This window comes from Crocodylus porosus, unplaced genomic scaffold (assembly GCF_001723895.1).
Source record: "Crocodylus porosus isolate Cpor-Errol unplaced genomic scaffold, CroPor_comp1, whole genome shotgun sequence".
Lineage (NCBI taxonomy): Eukaryota > Metazoa > Chordata > Crocodylia > Crocodylidae > Crocodylus > Crocodylus porosus.
This window is the reverse complement of record NW_017728914.1, coordinates 32717692-32735131: the sequence shown is the minus strand read 5'-3', so window position 1 is coordinate 32735131 and position 17440 is coordinate 32717692. Positions and strand designations below refer to the sequence as shown.

Sequence of the window (17440 nt, the reverse complement as noted above, 5' to 3'; positions counted from 1 at the left end):
AGCATTAAGTTCACCCTGCACATTTTCATGCTCTTACAATTAAGGTCTTTTTCATACAAGGGACAGAGAAACATTTTACCAGAACAGAAGAACTTAAGATGATTTCAAATACAAGTAGTAAAACAAACTACTTTTTTTCCTCCTTCCTCCTGCCACTTTCAGCTATAGTATGCATGGTGTTGCTTGTACTGCAAGTAGAAGGTAAACATTCTCTGACAAATGGACTTTTCTCTTTAAATCCAGTATGGCCTTGCATGTCTCCATGTATGACGGACAATTCAGTGGTACTCTGGAGTGGCTTACATGGTGCCAAGGCAAAACCACATGCCCTAATCAATTAGTTCGGCACAGTGTATCCCCATAAACTCATATCCTGATAACTGATAGCAATGACTTCAGTTGAGCACAAACTCTGACCCTCCATGTGGCAACCACTGTACTACCACTGAACTGCTTTGATGATGATTCCAATATCTGGAAGTTAACAAATTTTGCTCAGTTTATCTGTCAAGACCTATTTAGGATGCTGTGTTTTTCCTGAAACAATTAAAGGATTCTCCCAACATGGATATGCTGTAATGGCTAACATTTGACGGTTTAAGGTTCTTACGTTTTTGGGGTTAAAACCCCCCCAAAAACACAACAACAAAAAACTAACACACAGTTAAGAACCAACAGAATATCATACATACTGTTTGAGATCATCATTGTTCTGTGTGTCTTTAAGGTATAACGAAAAATCAATCACTCCAACCTGATAAAAACCAAAACAATGAACCACGGTGTTATTAGGCAAATTAGTTGAAAAATTTTGAGCAACAGTAGATATCATCTTCCTGGTTTCATTTACTTGCTTCTCTATTTTATATTCTGAGTAAAACTTAAGCTTCGTAATGCCTTCCCAAGCAAACCATAAAATGAAGACGCTCCTGTATCTTTTGTTTCTTTAAATAATCAACATCACAATGAAACCTAACCACGTGGTCTGCTTTTTGTTCAGTTTAGATTTGTCTACAGCATTCAAGTTGCTAGCACAGACTTTTGACTGATTCCCATGAATTATCATGGAAAACGTAGTAAGTGTTAACGCTGCTAGTGTCAAGTGGGACAAGACTGCATCAAAAAAACCCCAACAATATCTTACATGGACTTATTGCAATCAGTGAATACATATGTTTTCTGGACCACCATTGAAAAAAAAAAAAAGGTACGTTATTTCTGTTCCATCACTTCAGTCCTTTTCAATGAACATTTGATACCATGCTTGTTTGTGCAGGTTAGACAAACACTTGGTTGGGATGATTTCAGTTGGGGGTGATCCTGCCTTGCAGTGTTAGGACTAGATGACCTCAAGAAGTTCCTTCCATTTATTTTTTTCATGATTTAGTAATGATCATTTTCATCATGTATTCTGTGTTTTGTTCTCTGCAACCTAGTTCATTTTTAGTGAACAGTCTTGATTTCTCCCCTACCATGCAGGTCTTGCATGTATCAGTAGCCTCAACTCAGCAACATTTAGGCGTGTACTTAACTGTGTTGGCATCTGTATGACATACAGACTTTCTCTGTAGCTACAGAGAAATAGGACTCGGAGCAGTGGCCTCAAACTGCAGCAGAGGAAATTTAAGTTGGAGATTAGGAGGGACTGTCTGACAGTGTGGTCGTCTGACAGTGTGGTCCAACATTGGAACAGGCTCCCTAGAAGTTGTGGAATCTCCATCACTGGAAATTTTCAAGAGATTAGACAGGGACTCTGCTGGGATGGTTTAGTCAGGGATCCTGCCTTGAACAGGAGCTGGACAGCATGACCTCATGAGATCCCTTCCAATCCTACTTTCCTATGATCCTATTACTAGCTTTATATGTTAAAGCTCAGTGTTACCTGGGAATCCAGATCTTCTCCTTTCAGGCAAAGGTTTGCATCAATAACATTCAGTCCCACCAACAGACCTACAATCACTGCTCCTTCTTCCTCCATCATCAATGCATCAGGTTCATAAAATTCACTAGAACAAAAAATCTTATCAGTAGCAATCATCATATATCTTGCTTTAAAACACCAGCTACAATAGCAAGAGTTCCATCTACTTAAAATTATTACATAAAGTGATACTGTTCCTTTCACCTAGAGTTAGATTATGAATTGATCCTTTTGCCTTTGCTGATTTATGCAACAAGAGCAGATCTGAAAAAAGGAGAGAAAGGAAATGCAAAGCTCATAAGAAAGGGCGTTTACTAAACACATACCTAATTTGAAAAATTAATTGCCCTTATGGCTAAAATATTTAAAAATAAGTCATTAGATTTGTAACCTTGGGCATGCTCAGTAAACAAGGTTATGGTAATTGTAAGTATTAACAGTCAAGGATTCCCAAAATGAGTGCGTACATGAGTGCTTTTGCCTTGCACATATTCTTGGGATGTCCAGCAAGTGACAAAAATATGCCTAATGTATTGATAAGCATTTTGTTTCTGTTCATTGGGAGTAAATGAGCACTGAACAGTACTATGGAGTTAATTTTAATTCATCAATTGCTTTTATGTCCTTAAATTACAAGGAGGTTCTCGAAAAACTAAAAAATTCACATTTCATTTGCCATATGGAAGCAGTGTGTAAGCAAAATATGAACTGGATATTTACCTTAATAGATGCTTATGATCCAAGAGCACTTTCAGGTAATCTGCCAGTTTCTTTTGCATTAGTGCAAGATAAAGCCAAGCCCTTCCCCTTCCTACTGCAGTCCTACACAGAAACATGTAAACCAGTATCAACAGTTGCAGTAAACCAGGATTTAAACCGTTAATTCATGAATTCAGCATTGTACATTTTTAAGGGAACCTGTATTTAAGTCGAAGTTAAGAACGTATTATGCAAACACAAAAAAAGTCACAGAAAGTAGAAGCCATGTCATCACAGGTATGGAATTACTTTAATAAGTCATATGGTTCAAATGAAGGGAAAAAAATATCAGAACAAGTTTGCCCCAGGACATATTTAAATTTGTATTAATCTAACAGACGCATTCCATTTGTAACTGATTACAGTGAATGTTTAACACAATGTTTCCATGCAACATTTGCAAAAAAAATCATTGCAACATCCCGTTTGCATATAGGAACCAGGAAAGGAAACCAGTATTTTTTTTTTTTTTTAAATCAGATGCACACAAAAAAATGGTTAAAGGAAATTAAAAGTGGTTTGACTTTGAATACTCTAAGGTTATTTGTAAGCACAAGTAAGGGATTTTTCCAAACATGATTTTTACTGTTAACATTCTGTTAGAATTGAGAACTATTTGCATTTCCAAATACTGGAAGATGGATATACATGCTGTTCTCTCTTATGGAATACGTCCTTCCAGCCAAGGCAAAGAGGAACATGGTGAGACTACACTATCTGTGTAAGATTACTGCACCTGTCAGCTGCCAACTCACTTCAACTCAGGCAGGTTTTTAACACTGGTTGCTATGTCCGAGGCTTCTGGACAAAGTTTCTCCACCAGCTCCAAGGGACCAAAAAATGATTTGTTTTGACCAATAAAGCTCTTCTTAACTAAAAGGAAAAAAAGACACAGTTATGCTAAGAAACAGCAACGAGTTGCAAAAATCCTCTTTCAATTCTGTAATTACAAACAAGAAACTTCTAAAATGTACTATATTTCCACCTAAAGGATCCTAGTACGCACATGGAAACAACACATCAGCATTTACTGCCTAATCAGACTCAGAAATAGACGAGTACTTGGGTACATTCACGTATGCAATTTATTTGAGCCTTTTCCAGTACTTGTGCCCATTACCGATTATCATTTTACATTAAAGTTAAGTCTACATTATTTAGCCTAAGCCACAAAGAAACACATCACTGGGTTTCTCACCTCCTGGCCTCAATACTTCAGCCAACATCCACTGAAGGAGAAACTAGGGTGCTCACCTTTCAGCCCATGCTTGAGACAGTGCTCCATCACCACAAAGAACTGCTGCAAGGGAGGGAAGTCAGAGTCCAGAGTCCTACCCAGGCTGAGGGCTGCCTGGATCAAGACTTTAATACTGAGCTTCATCATATTCATCAGGTTGGCCCGTTCTTCCATTGCGTGGTATTTCAGAGCTAAAATGTTTTAGGAAAGGGGGAGGGGGAGGAAAAAAAAAAAAAACGCACACACTGTTGAAATCTTCCTGGCTCGTTTCCTTGGAACATTATGAAGGCCAAAGCACGGGCGGGCGTCTCAACCTGCCACGGCTTAGAGGCGTGCAACACTGGCTTTTAAAACGTGAGCTCTCAACCAAGACCCAACAAGCCTAAAAATTCACATAAAACAAACTGCGGGCTCAACGCCGTTTCGCTATAACGCTCATTTTAAAAATCAATACCCAATCTCACTTCATGCTCAGTGAGTTTCATTACAATGTTTGCTGTCACCATCTCTGGTCATTCAAAACCATTGCGGTTGCCATCCCGGGTCATCAAATATTTTGGTTTCACTTAACACTCGTTTTTTTCTTTCCCCCAGGAACCAAGTAAAAGCACTAAGTGGGGGTTGCCTGTACTCCAGCCAGCAGCTCTTACCCCTTCAGCTCTCCTGCAAAACAGGAAGTCTTCATTTCCAAGGAGAAATTTTATGAATTTTCATTTCCACCCAGAAATTTTTACAGTCTTTGCACTCTCCTATGCCCACAAAAGTTCAAGTGTGCCCGAAAGCTTGTGAATCAAGACTTCGTTGTTGCAGCAAATGCCGAGCGGGTCCAATAAAAGATATCTTCTCTACCATGAGTCCCGATTCTGTTTATGGGAAGGGACCAAGGCCCCCCCCCCACCATTTTTTTTTTTAACTCAGGGCTGCACACATTGGAGTTAAGGCACCAGATTTGTTAAATAAGCTGCAGGGCAAGGACCAGGGGAGTCCAGGCGGACCCCCACCCCACCAGGGCAGGCCGGTCCCCGCAGAGCAGGTCCAGGAGAGGAGCCAGGCCAGGGCAATGGCTGTAACCACTGCTCCCTGTTGCAGCCACCTACCCCTCCCGCCCTCTACACGGCAGGGGGCGCCCTAGTGGCCCCAGAACGAAGCCCCGCCCCCGCCCCATCGCCACTGACCTCGCTACCTCATCCACGTTACCACAGGAACAGCTCCCACCTCCTCCCTCCAAACGGAGGCGGGCGATTGGACGCGGCTAGCCTCCCCCTCGCCAGGCCAATCGGCGTGCGAGAACCAAAACAACCCCCGCCCCGTCTCGCAATCCCGGACGGAGGCAGGGGTGGGCCGTCCCTCGCTTCTATTGGACTTTTCAGCCTGCCTGTTTCTCTTTCCATCCAATGAGGAGCGAGGGGGGGGGAGGGACGACTTGAGAGCAACGAGAGTTCTGCAGGGCTCTCGCGAGAGCGCGGCCGGGTGAAACCGGCAGACGCCATTTCGCGAGCGGCTCATGACGCTGGCAGAGGGACCGTAGGCGTCCGCAGTCTGAGGGGAGCCAGACTCGACTCTCGCAGCAAACCGCAGAAGCGAGACCCTCGAGGGCGCACGCGCCGTGCTGTGGTGTGGGCCCGAGCCCTGTCTGCTCCGCAGCACGGGAACAGCCTGCCCCCCATGTCGGTGCCACAAGGCGCATGCCCCTGCCATGTTACAGACACGGCGCAACTCGACACCGAGCCTAGCTTGGGCATGCATGCAAAGTCCTTCTCGTCACGCCATAATGTCCCACCAGCTACAAAGTTAGCGCTTGAAAAAGTGCTGGGCTTTATAGCTGGTTTCCGTCCAGCCTTCATTGGAAGGTGGGGGAGGGCCCCAAAGCAGGACACCTCGGATGGACCACATGCAGCCAAGGGATCTGTTCGAGACAAAAATTGACTTGAGTTCGCCCCTTCTATGCTGCGGAAGTGCAGCTCCTGTGGGATGCTAAGCTTTGCCACCCCACCGACAACGCACACGCATGGACTGCCTCGGGGATACCCAGCTGAACAGGGAGGGCAGTTGTTCTCAAGTAGCAAGCTTAAAGGAGTAGGATTAAGCCTGATAATAGCATAAAAATGTGTGCATTTTCTGCCTTTCAAAAAATCACACTGAATGGGAGGGTGTTAGTAATGCAAAAAGCAGCTAAACAACAACAAAAGCAGGCAAAAAACAGCCAACAACAAAAGCACCCCAGAACAAAAAGCCAACAACAACTGGATGTGTAGCTGAAGAATATACAACCTTGTTTAGACATTAAAATATATTTCAGGGGTCAGGCAGAAGGTAGTCTTGGTAAGTTTTTTATTGAATGAAAAATCCAGGTCTTTGCATCTCTACTTCTAGGGTATGGCTGTATGCAAAACTGCATTCATTTTACCACATTTTAAACTGATTTAGTGAAGTCAGGGCAACTTTTATGCATTCCTATTCAAACAGATTTAAACCAGACCATTTAAAAAGTGTGCCTTGGTAACAGGATGCGGGTGTGTTTAAAAGAAGGTTACACTTGGAAAGTTCAGTTGCTGCTAACTGAATACCCCAGTTTATAATTTAGTCAAATTTGGGCATTTTTTCAGGTGGTCAGCAAACAGCATACACTTGACAAAAGGGAATACCCCTGCTCAGTTTCAAGACTTTGCTCCAAAGCAATGGGATTGTAAATATTAAACTGTCTCATTAAAGATGGATTATTTTTCTTAAATTCAAGGAAATTGAAGAAGGAAGGAAACTGAGCCAAATAACTAGTATGAGATTTTTAAGCTGAAGTAGCTGAGTTGAGCCAGTTTATAAGCAAGTAAAAGGAGGGTTTTATTATGGGAAGTACTAGATGCTACTACTCTTCCTGTAATATTTATATAGTACTAGTTTGGAAAACATTGTAACAGTTCAAAGTACCAAAACAAGCATGTCAGTGCCTGGAGGGGCTTGCTATCTAGGGGGAGACAAAATGCTATGAACACATTGTAGTCAGGTTTCACAGAATATTTAAATATATACCAAATGTTTCACTTTTACTTGGCAAAGTTTTTATTGTGCCTAAAAAGTTTTCAAATTTGAGCTGTTCGAATTATACTGCATTAAACACCCCATCCTCTTCTTTAGTTTAGAAGAGCTGAGCTGACTTTATTTTAATCTTTTTAAGAGTACCTTTGGCTTCACAATTTCAGACCAAAAAGAATTTGAAAGTCATGAAGGACTAAGAAAGGACATCTTTGGATGAAAAGTATGCTCCTTTACAACAATGTCATTATGTTGTTGTAGAGGAGCAAACAATAAAGCACTTCAAAATTACAGTTGTGCAATTATAAATGTATGTTCATGGAGAACTTTGAAAAATTGTTCTTTTAACACTTTTACTGGCCCCAGATATACATGGCATGATAATATTTGACAGCACTGCTCTCTGCACCTTAATGGAATTGATAAACGATTAAAATTAAAGCAAGTTAACGGGTCAGGGACTTGCCACAAAACACCTGATGAGCTTAACTGTTCACATATGTGCACTTACCCTGCAGTAAGCAAAAGCGCATGCAGAGGAGCTGCTACCACAGGGCAAGTACAAGGTACAAACACACTTAGCTGTTCTGATAAGAGTTACCACCTACAGAAACACAGTAAAGCAGCTAATGAGTTTGTCCATTGCTTTTACTGGTGTAGCTGTGAATTCCCATTTGCCATTAAATGCAAGAGACTAAAGTGAAAACTAGTGTAAGCTACTGTATCTCCCCTATGCCAAGGCCACTAACCACTAGACTGAAAATCCGGCAGACAAAAAATAAAAATAGTTATTACAAAAAAATCTTTTTTGTACTTTGTTTGTAGGCATGTTCTGCATATAAAAAAAAAAAGAGGTGGTGTCAAGTTACTGGCCCAAGTAATGACAATGGAGTCTACCTCACATAATCATCCAAGTAAGCAATTTTATATGATTACAGAATACATAATCTATCAAGGAAATAACAAAAACAGTAAACATATTCAGATATAAAAATGTACAGAATTTAAAAGGAACTTAGGTGAGAGTTTTATTACTAGGAAGCTCATAATAGCAAAAAAAAACAAAACAAAAAAGAACTGGAGGGCAAGATTTATCTTGGACATTTTAAAAGTTTCTAGCTAGTCACAGGCAAATATTCTTCTGGTGTGGATTTGTTAAGATGATACACTTGGCGCTGAGTTTTTGGGCACACTCTAATAATGAGAAGTACCCCTTGAATTTTAATGTCACTGCACTAATCATGGCATATTCTATTTGAATAACTACTCAACACTTAAAATGCATGCATCTAACTTAGATAATCTAGTTTTGAATTTGTTTTATTAAGAAAACTTTGTGCCTCTTAAGAGAAGTTCTGTGGATCTCCAGGGGGCTTAAGCGAGGTGCATTACCACCGCTATAAAAGATGCGGAGGCTGAGATACAGGAAGTAAGGGATATCAAGTTTAAAATGACTAATTCCCCCCCCAGGTAAAAATCTGATTATTGCTGGAAGATTAGGGAAAGCCTTACCCTCTTAAATTTTCTTTAATGGGCTTTTGTACAGTTATTTTAATAGTTTTCATTCTTTTTGCTAGATAGTCTGTTTTGTTTGCCTAGATCACTGACACAAAGAGGAGGGTTTTTTTGGGTTTTTTTGTTTGTTTGTTTAAAGCTCCTTGTCCCAGAAAACAAAATCTTTTTTCTCTGTTGTTGCACAGTGCTTAGCAAAGTAAATCTGGGTTCATAATTGGCACTTATAGGTAATACACATGATAAACAGCAAAAAATGAGTAAGCTTTACAGAGTACCTAGGTCTATTAATCTAATTATTTTCAGTAGAGACATCAATGTGATCACTCTTGTAAGAAATTTTTCCAAAGTCATAAATCATTCAAGAACAGAATAGACCTTGCTGGATTTAGGAGAGCATGCCATCTGCCTGGGTGAAGAGAACACCTTCTGTATATTGATCTTCATCCTTCCCACAGGGTTAGAGGAGCTCAGCCATTGTTGCAGCGCCACCTTCTCCCCCTCCTCTAGGAGAATGGTTCTTAAATTGATACTGCAGCAACTGAAGGGTGATTCACATGACCACAGTACAGCTGCCTTAGCACAAAACTGTGTTGGTACAAAGTCCAATACAGAGGTATACTAACTAGGTCTAGGTGGAACACTTCCTGAACTGGAAGCAGTACAGCTTCCTTAGCATGGCACTGCTCCAGAAATAATTAGTTGCTTAGCAAAATACTCCTGCAAAACTAGGTTGTATTTGGAGAACATGGTAGGACTTGGTTGGGCCCATCCATAGCACCTCTGCAAGCCACTGGCAGGCATTATAAGACCACTGGTTGAGAACCACTCTTACAGATTCCTAGAAAGGTGCTTCAGGTGGCATGGCAAAAGGTTGGATGTGGTGCAAGGAACATGAAAGGGTCAGATGGCACAGGAAGCCACATTATCCCACCTGGCCATAGTTCTCAGTAACACAGCATGAAGTTCCACCCCATACACTGTTTGGGGCCTTTTTTTTTTTTTTTTGGCAGGGAGAGGTGAGGAGTGGGTAAGAGTAAAAAGGGACAAGCGCAAGCCGCTATTGGGAAGTACAAGTATTGCAGCTCTGCCAGTCACATGGTCAGAGACTGAAGAAGTCTATTGAAGGCAATACCTAGATGTCCTTGTTACCTGCCCTCCCTTCCCAGGATCCACAGGGGTACTGGCTAGGAACTGCAGTATTTCCCACTGGGCTGGTGTGGGGCTCAGGGAAGAATTTTTTTCCCCCCATTACTTACTCCCTGGGCACATTTACACGTGCAGTTAATTTGACAGAATAACCTCTGGCACAGTTTGCACCAGAGTTTATTGCTCTCAGAGACTGCATTTGAACACACACCTGGACTGCAGCACATTGAGTCAGGGCAGAACATGGCTCAGCATCCTGCAGAAGGGCCAGCTGGGGTACAGGGGTGCTCCACTGTAGGGCTAACTGGCAAGTAGCCCCTGCACTGAAGCACTCTCGTGTCCCAGCCAGCCCAGTCACCATCTGCACTTGTTGTGGTGCATTAAATAATGCTGCCATAGGATAGTGCTGGTGTTGAAAAAGTACTATCCTGGGGCGTTGTTTATTAGTTTACTGCAGCCTAATACAGCCACACATGTAGGGCATTTATACACATGCTTTTTTGTCCTGCAATGCGCCAGAGAACCGCCACTTCAGAGCAGACTCAATTAACTGAGTCTGATCCGCACACAAACTGATGTGAACTGTGCTGTGCCACGTGCAGTTGTATAAGTGGCAAAATGTGCGTTAGCGTGCAGAAAATTTCTGCATGCACTTGTGAACTAAAGCACCTCGTGTTTTAGTTCAAAAGCGCACTGTTGCCATTTTTTCAGCGCTGATGCGCATTTCACCACTTATTGCACTTGCTAGCAACTGCAAGCATCACAGCACCAGGTGCTTTTCAAAGTGCCCAGCACTGCATCACTTGCATGTGTAAGAGTGCCCACAGATACTGAGATAACTGTGGAGCCAATTAGCTTTCCTTCACCCGAGTTCCCCTTTTGACACCAAAACACTATAGGTTTGTTTATTGACTACCAGTAGCCAGTCAGGTATTGAATTTCAGCATGTACGTCTTCCATGGGTACATGCTGACAGTTTTCCGAGTTTTCTGTGGAAATTTCAAAGCACTGATTGATTGGAATCTACAAAATACCTTAGTTGCAAAATTCCCAGATCCTCCTGAACCTTGTGGAAGTGATATAGAATAGGTAATTGAGCTAATTAAGAATATTTTGATCAAAACCACAACTTTTTCAGTTAATTCCAGCTGTTTGGTCATCCTACCATGTTTTCTCTTCTGTTTTTTTCTTCCTCTTTCCCCTTCTCTCCCCTACCAGTCCTTTTCTGTTTACATACAAAATATTTTCACTGAGCTCTGTTAACAATCTGCTCTCCTATGCCTTTTAATAGCTACAGTAGAACAGGACATATAGTGGAATGGTAACCTCAGGATCTGATAACTTGATGGACAGCTCCTGTATAGAGGAAGGGGTCAAATCTTTTAAACACACAGACCCCTTATGTGCCATCTTTTTGTGCAGTAACTGGCATTTATTTAGATTTCCTTTAGCAGGGATGCAGCATTTAATTCATAGTGCTGGAGAATGCAGTTCTGATTTCTGGGCAGTGTTTCTAGAACACAAGAAGTCCTTGAGTTGCTTTATGCAGTAATATTTTGCACATGGACAGAGAAATCCTGATCCTACTTAAGTCAATGAAAGCAAACCCAAAAATGAACAGACCTCAAAGACAGGATTTTAGTGAAAGGCTAAAAAAAACTGAAGCCCCTCTAGCAACATTCATAAGTGTTGCTAGTTTAATTTCCTTTAAGAGTTAGTATCTTGTGATTTAACAATGACTTTCTGATGCATAAGTCATATGACCAAAAACACTGCACAGTTCCTCTCCTTAACCCAGGTACAAGGAAGGACACCAGTGCCCTACACAGTCATGCTACATCCGATCTGAACTTTTCTGGGTCAGTTGCAAATAAAACCCCAATTCCCCCAAATTAAAAGCCATCCTCCTGACAAATATCAAAAGTTTATGCTTTCCCTGGCCACAGGAAGTTTACATGGATTTATTTTTGGGTTGTATACTTGTCTTTCCAAATCTCAATACAGCATTATTTCTTTTTAGTCTGTGCAAAGCAAGAATAAAGCCTGTTTGCCACTCAGACATGCCACCTGGGGGATTTAGCCAACTTATTTGTATGCAGTATAAGCAATTTTATTGAATAAACATAACCATACTTGTTTTTGCTGTGCTGTCATTGCTGACTTGTTTGGATACGAGTCCTACCAAAGCTGCAGACTTCAGAGCGTTGCCATAGCTCACTGATAAGTTTTCTGAAGCTTTCTTAGCCAGTGAAAAGATGGGAGCAGACCACCCTGCTTCTGCACCAGTTTTCTCTTTCTCCCCGCTTTTCAGCTCGGTCACATTAGGAATCTGGTTTCTGTCAACGATCTCAAAATCTTCTTTCTGTTCCCTGGCAGATGCATTGCAACTCTCCCCTTCAGCCATCTTTAAGATGTCATATGACACTAGTCATGAGCAATCGAGTTAAGCAGCAACTCCGCCCTGCCCTGCCCTGCCTTCCAATTTTGATGAGAGGTGTGTGAAGGATTACAGGGATATACTGAGCTGCAGTAGTGTGCAAAACAGCCACCTTCTTAAGGAAAAGTTCAAGATACTGAAACCTTTCCGTGATTGTAAATCCTTTCCATTTTGCCCTGGATGTTTCAAGTTACACATTTAACTAGGCATGTGTTTGTTTGTATTTTTTGGAGAGAAATTATTTATTGATTAGTGAGAATCAATTAGAAACCTAGTAGGCCTTTAAAAGCTAAAACAGGGTCCCTAAAGTGGAATAACACATTTTCTCTCTCTTGCAAGTATATAAAACACAAGCCATGGTCCTGCTGTGTTCAGCTTGTATTAAACATAGTTAGTTTACTGGTTTGTAAGTTGGCTGTTTTTGCTAAAGAGATTCAGGATTACTCTCATGAAAAGGGCAGTGACAGAGGACAGCAATTTGGGCATCCTATTACCAATAACCTTCCTAGTAAAACAAGCAGCTTCAGCTTGAAATCCCTCAGCTTTTAGTTGCTTAGAGTATTTAACTTTCTTTTCTCAAATGTTTTTATTTAGTTACACACAGAAATGCTAAAATCATAAGGAAAGTAATAATTCTTTCAAGTAGGCATATACAGGGTGTACTTAGTATTGAATGTGGCCAGTTCAGCAGTAGAGAAAAGGAAGCAAGTCATCACATCCTGTTATGCAGAAGAGTCCTGTTCCCCTAGTTAAGTTGGAAAATCTGGAGCCAAATAGGTGGTGTTGGTGAGCAATGCTCAAGCTCTTCTTCACATGCAAGTTCATGGACACAGGTGGTAGATACAGATGCAAACAGATCTGTCCTGCAAGAGGTACAGTCTGGTTCAAAGTCTTGAGTCTCTGTCATTTTGTATAGAAAATACATTTAAGTAGGACTGATTCTGCCTGACAGGCACAGTCAAAATAAACATCTAAGGCTAACTTACTTTTCATAGAACAGACAACAGTTTCCAAGTGCTGATGAAAGATAAGAGAACCTGTGAGGCTGAAACCTCATTCACCCAGGGTTGATCCAGAGTACAGGCTTTAACTGCTTAGCCGGAATGCAGCCATATGTTTTGCACTCCATCTAGTGGAGTTAAATGGTATTTAACCTGAAATGTCCTTTATAAAGGAAAGGAGGGACAGACATTGTGTAATAGTTAATTATGTCAAGCACTTGACCTTATGGGTTGTGCTATACTGAAGTCAGCTGGGTGGGTGCAGGAGTATGGGGGATCAGGACCCTACTGGACTAAAGAGGTGAAATGAGGGAATTTCACTTGATCTTTATTTAAAAACAAAAACCGGTTTCTATTTTTAGGTGTGAAAGCAGAACAGACGGAACTAATAGAGCAAGGAGACACCTTTTCCGTCTCTTGAAATGCTCTTCTGAGCAACTACTGTGCATCAGACTCATTAACGTTATATTATGTCACATGTTAGAATGGAAAAATGTTAAGTGGAATTAAGATGTGAAAGAAAAGATAACTGATCCTTTCTATACATTAGAACAAGAGAAATGAAATATTTGAATATATACAGTAAGGTAATAGAGACATTTTATTTCAATCTTCCTATTACTTGAACCCACAAACTATTCTATTGTGCACAAAGGGTTTACAGAAAAACCCAAATGTACATACACTTATGTGGTATAGTATTACCCATATGTTTTGGTTTCTAGTCATGAATAGAAGCTAGTTATTTACCTACTAAAAAGTGAATTTGAAGTTAGTAAGTTAGCCAGTAATATACATTTACCAATAAACCATTCCTCCTGCTGTTTGGATTACTTATGGGGAGATTTGAGCAACTCAAGATGTTGTTTAGCTGTGGTTGGGCTTTGGCAAAATTGCTGGAGTATTACATGCTAAAAATAAGTCACTGTTGTTTAATTTCAAACATTTACAAGCGCAAAGGGTGTTACATGTGGCTAGCATTACCACTTATGAGGTGCGTCTATACGTCTCCCTACAGCAACGTAGCAATGCACTACGTTGATATAGTGATCATGCACCTCTACACATGATTGCCAGGTACATCACTGTAGCATCACACTCCCTGAATATAGCATGCCACTACTGGAATGTAGCAGCAAAAATCTACTAGCATGCTGTGCATACAGTGCAGTTACTGCACATACTGCACCATGCTTTAGTGCTTCCTTTTGGCTTCCAAAATGAAGTACTAAAGCATGGCGCCCTAGCAACATTGCCATATGGACACGTGTAGACATGCCCATAGTTCCCTATATTGGTAAAAGCCCTAAAGTGAGTGTGGTTTTATTTCTGTATTACGTATTCCCCTTGTTTTGGGGTAACTGATTCCAGTAGTCCCCTCCATTACGCTGTCAGGACAGCTCTTGCCAACTTTGTGAGGGCAGAGCAGTTTTCTTTTGACAGCTTTAGTTGTCTGGCAGGCATGCTGAAGAATGCAGCGATTAAGTGACATCTGTTCTACATCCTTACAGTAACTGCAGAATATGGGCTGCCATGAAGCCACGTTCTATCCTAGTGAAGTCAAGTTCTTGCATATCAGGTCCTGTTGTTAGGTTTTATATAAAATTTTAAGCAGGTGTTTTCCAGTATATAAAAAACAAGCCCCCGCTCCCAAAGTCACATATACAAAAATCAATGCTATGCCAAGATAGCTGAGCTAGTTTGAATTTTGGAAGCAGTACACCTGTGTTAGCATGGTGTTCTGCCTGGCCGAACATATCTGGTTTCCTAGCAGGACTAGTTGTTCGTTGTGCCATACAGACATACCCTGGGTGACTTGTCTAAGGTCACATGAGAGGTCTCTAGTCAAGCAAGGTATGAAAGACAAGTCTCCAGAGCCCCAGGCAAGCACCATAACTTCTCACATCCTAAAGTCAATAAACCATAAGAATACGATTGGCTCTAACCTCCTGCACAGGACATTTTGCTGCTCCTTTTTTCCCCTCCAGTTCCAAGATGAACAGCACTGTGCACATTTTCCAGTGCAGCAGGGCTGAAGCTGAATCGCACAAATTTTACTGCCATTAATGCCTATAAAAAAGTCTGTTTCTTTTTGTATGGGTGTAAGTCTGTGGGTGCCTATTTTTATGGGAATTTAGATGGTTGTATATGGATCTTTTAAATGATCATGTTCCAGTGGCACCCTAAGAACCCCAGTCAGGGCTGGACCCTTATCACGCTAGGCACAATATAAACACATCAGACACAGACTCAACTCTAGAGAACTTACAGGTTAGTTTTAAAACAAAATGCAACAAGGAACTATTAAAAAGCAACAAGGGGAGAAGAGAGGAAGGGTAAGGATAACACTAGGACTGCATTTACAGAGTTTAGTAATGTTTGCAGCATGCATGTGAGCAGGTTTAAAAGAAAAAACAAAATGCACCTCTATGCGATTTTCATTTTTTCTCCCTGATTAGCCTCTAAGATGGGGCCCCTGCTAGACTGGGGTAACCCTTTCCCATCACCCCTTCTCCTGGAGGGCTGAGAAGCTTTCTTCCATGTGAGCAGTGTGATAACACTGAGGTTACTAAGAAAACTTCCTAGTTCTGTCAATGTTTTCTTGTTTGCCCCATTATCAGTCAGCAATTAAGTTATTACACTTCCTAGAGACAACAGTTTTAGTTGTCAATTCCCCTGTGGTGCAGCTAATCAGCCAACATCCCTCCCAATCACCTCTAATCAAGGAGTTTGCTTAGAACACCTCAAATTATTTCCAGTTCTGCTGTTGCACCTGTGCTGTGGTTGAAACAACCATTCCTTGCTTCATTACATCCTTCCCTTCTCCCATAACACACCAGCATCCCTGGGGCAATATACTCTTTGCAACTGCAAGGGTTAGTTGCTTGAAGCAGGAGCTTCCATGAGGGTGTCTGGGGTCATTTAGGGACAGAACAGGGTGTTATGTAGGAGTGTATGAGGAGAGTGAAAGAGGCAGATAAGGCAAAATATTGGAGGAAAGCATTGTTAAAGTTTTGGCAGCACCTCACATGGTAATCTTGGCTTGGTGTCAGAAGAACGTTTAGGGCCAAAGCCCTGCCTGATGAAAGCTGATGGGTGGTCTGCCTGAATAAAGCAGAGTAAACCATGGAATTTAGGATTTGAGCAGATATAATGATGATATGTAATAAAGAGAACCTACATCTCATGCTGCCCCAATTTTTTCCCACTTTTAGGGCTGCAAATGAAATAATGAATAGAAATAAAATGACTACAAGAAATGTTAACATAAGCATTTACCACCTTTCCTGTCATATCGAAGCCCTGTGTCCCTATCGCTGCATCGGCCCAGGCAATCAGCAAGGTTCCCCACTAGGTGACACTACAGCACCACTTTGGCGAAAGGTAGGAGCCTGTGTTGAAAAGATGGAGAGGGGAAATACTAACCACCTTTGGTGTCTGCATAGTGCCAGGGCTTTCTAGAGCAAGTACTGGGGATCATGCAGTGAAACTGTCTGGGGACAAACAAATACCCTGAAGGAATTCTTGTTCTCACCAAGTGTTATAAAATATTAGTAGGCTCAGCACAATCCTTAAAGTAAGATGTGTATTTTGGAGAGACTTTTCAGTGGCATCTACTTGGGGACAGAAGATGAGTGCCAGGGCAAACATACTAGATTTAATCTTTTTTAAATGCCTTACCTTTTTTATAGTACTGTTTTTTGTTGTCAGTTTTCAAAAGGGATCAAGCTGGTAAGCTTACCTGAGTAATTCCTGACATCATGGTCTCTAGTGAGAGCAGCCATACTAACAGAAGCCATCTTGGGAGGGAGAGAAGAAAAGCTGCTATCTGGCTTGAATTTATAGAAGACTCAGAGCTGAGGTCCGTGACCACGTTCCCTAGATTTGCCCTGGTACCACACCCTTTTGTAACGTCCACTATGAGCAGAAATGAGTAGTCCCAGATGAATGAAGGTGGCTCAAATACCCTAGAGTCTTCAATACCTTGATACTCACAAGTGCCAAACATTTGTAGCTTCCAGTGAGTTAAGCAGGATTTTTTGGGTGCCTAGTATTTCTGTAAATCAGGCCATTACTGGGATGAATGCAGAAAGAGTAGAAGTTCCCGCTTCTTTTGTTTGTGTTTGTGCTGTTAACATTTCTTGTAAATGTTGCAAGACTTCTTCAGAAGCCCAGGGGTTTAAAGGAGTTAAGTTGCTGGACTTAGTTGAAAATACAAGAAATGTGAAGACACTGTTTGAATTAAATGAATGACAAACTTTCATCATTGCTTTGTGTAAAACCTAAAGCAGTGACCCTGTTAATTCCTGCGTACAAACATTCAAGTTGAGAGAGTAGTTCAGTTGTATAAATATGCAGTGTTCATAAAATAGAAGGCTAAGTCACGGTTAGGT

The 17440-nt window shown here is 41.3% G+C and overlaps 1 protein-coding gene across 5 annotated transcripts in view; it reads right to left on the bottom strand.

Annotated features, from left to right (window-relative positions):
• Positions 1-16861, bottom strand: part of RUFY1 (RUN and FYVE domain containing 1) — a 30026-nt gene extending 13165 nt beyond the window's left edge. For 2 of the 5 annotated variants that reach the window (XM_019535186.1, XM_019535187.1), the window contains exons 1-6: positions 11742-12027; positions 3935-4108; positions 3436-3553; positions 2642-2743; positions 1883-2006; positions 693-754 (exon numbers count right to left, since the gene is read on the bottom strand). In XM_019535186.1, the coding sequence (XP_019390731.1) occupies positions 693-754; positions 1883-2006; positions 2642-2743; positions 3436-3553; positions 3935-4108; positions 11742-12012 (851 nt within the window). In that variant the 5' untranslated portion in view covers positions 12013-12027. Of the gene's footprint in view, positions 1-692; positions 755-1882; positions 2007-2641; positions 2744-3435; positions 3554-3934; positions 4109-4371; positions 4506-5092; positions 5157-11741; positions 12028-16788 lie in introns of those variants that run through there. The other 3 variants (XM_019535188.1, XM_019535190.1, XM_019535189.1) reach the window with 3 other exon arrangements.
• Between the last annotated feature and the right edge of the window lie 579 nt (positions 16862-17440).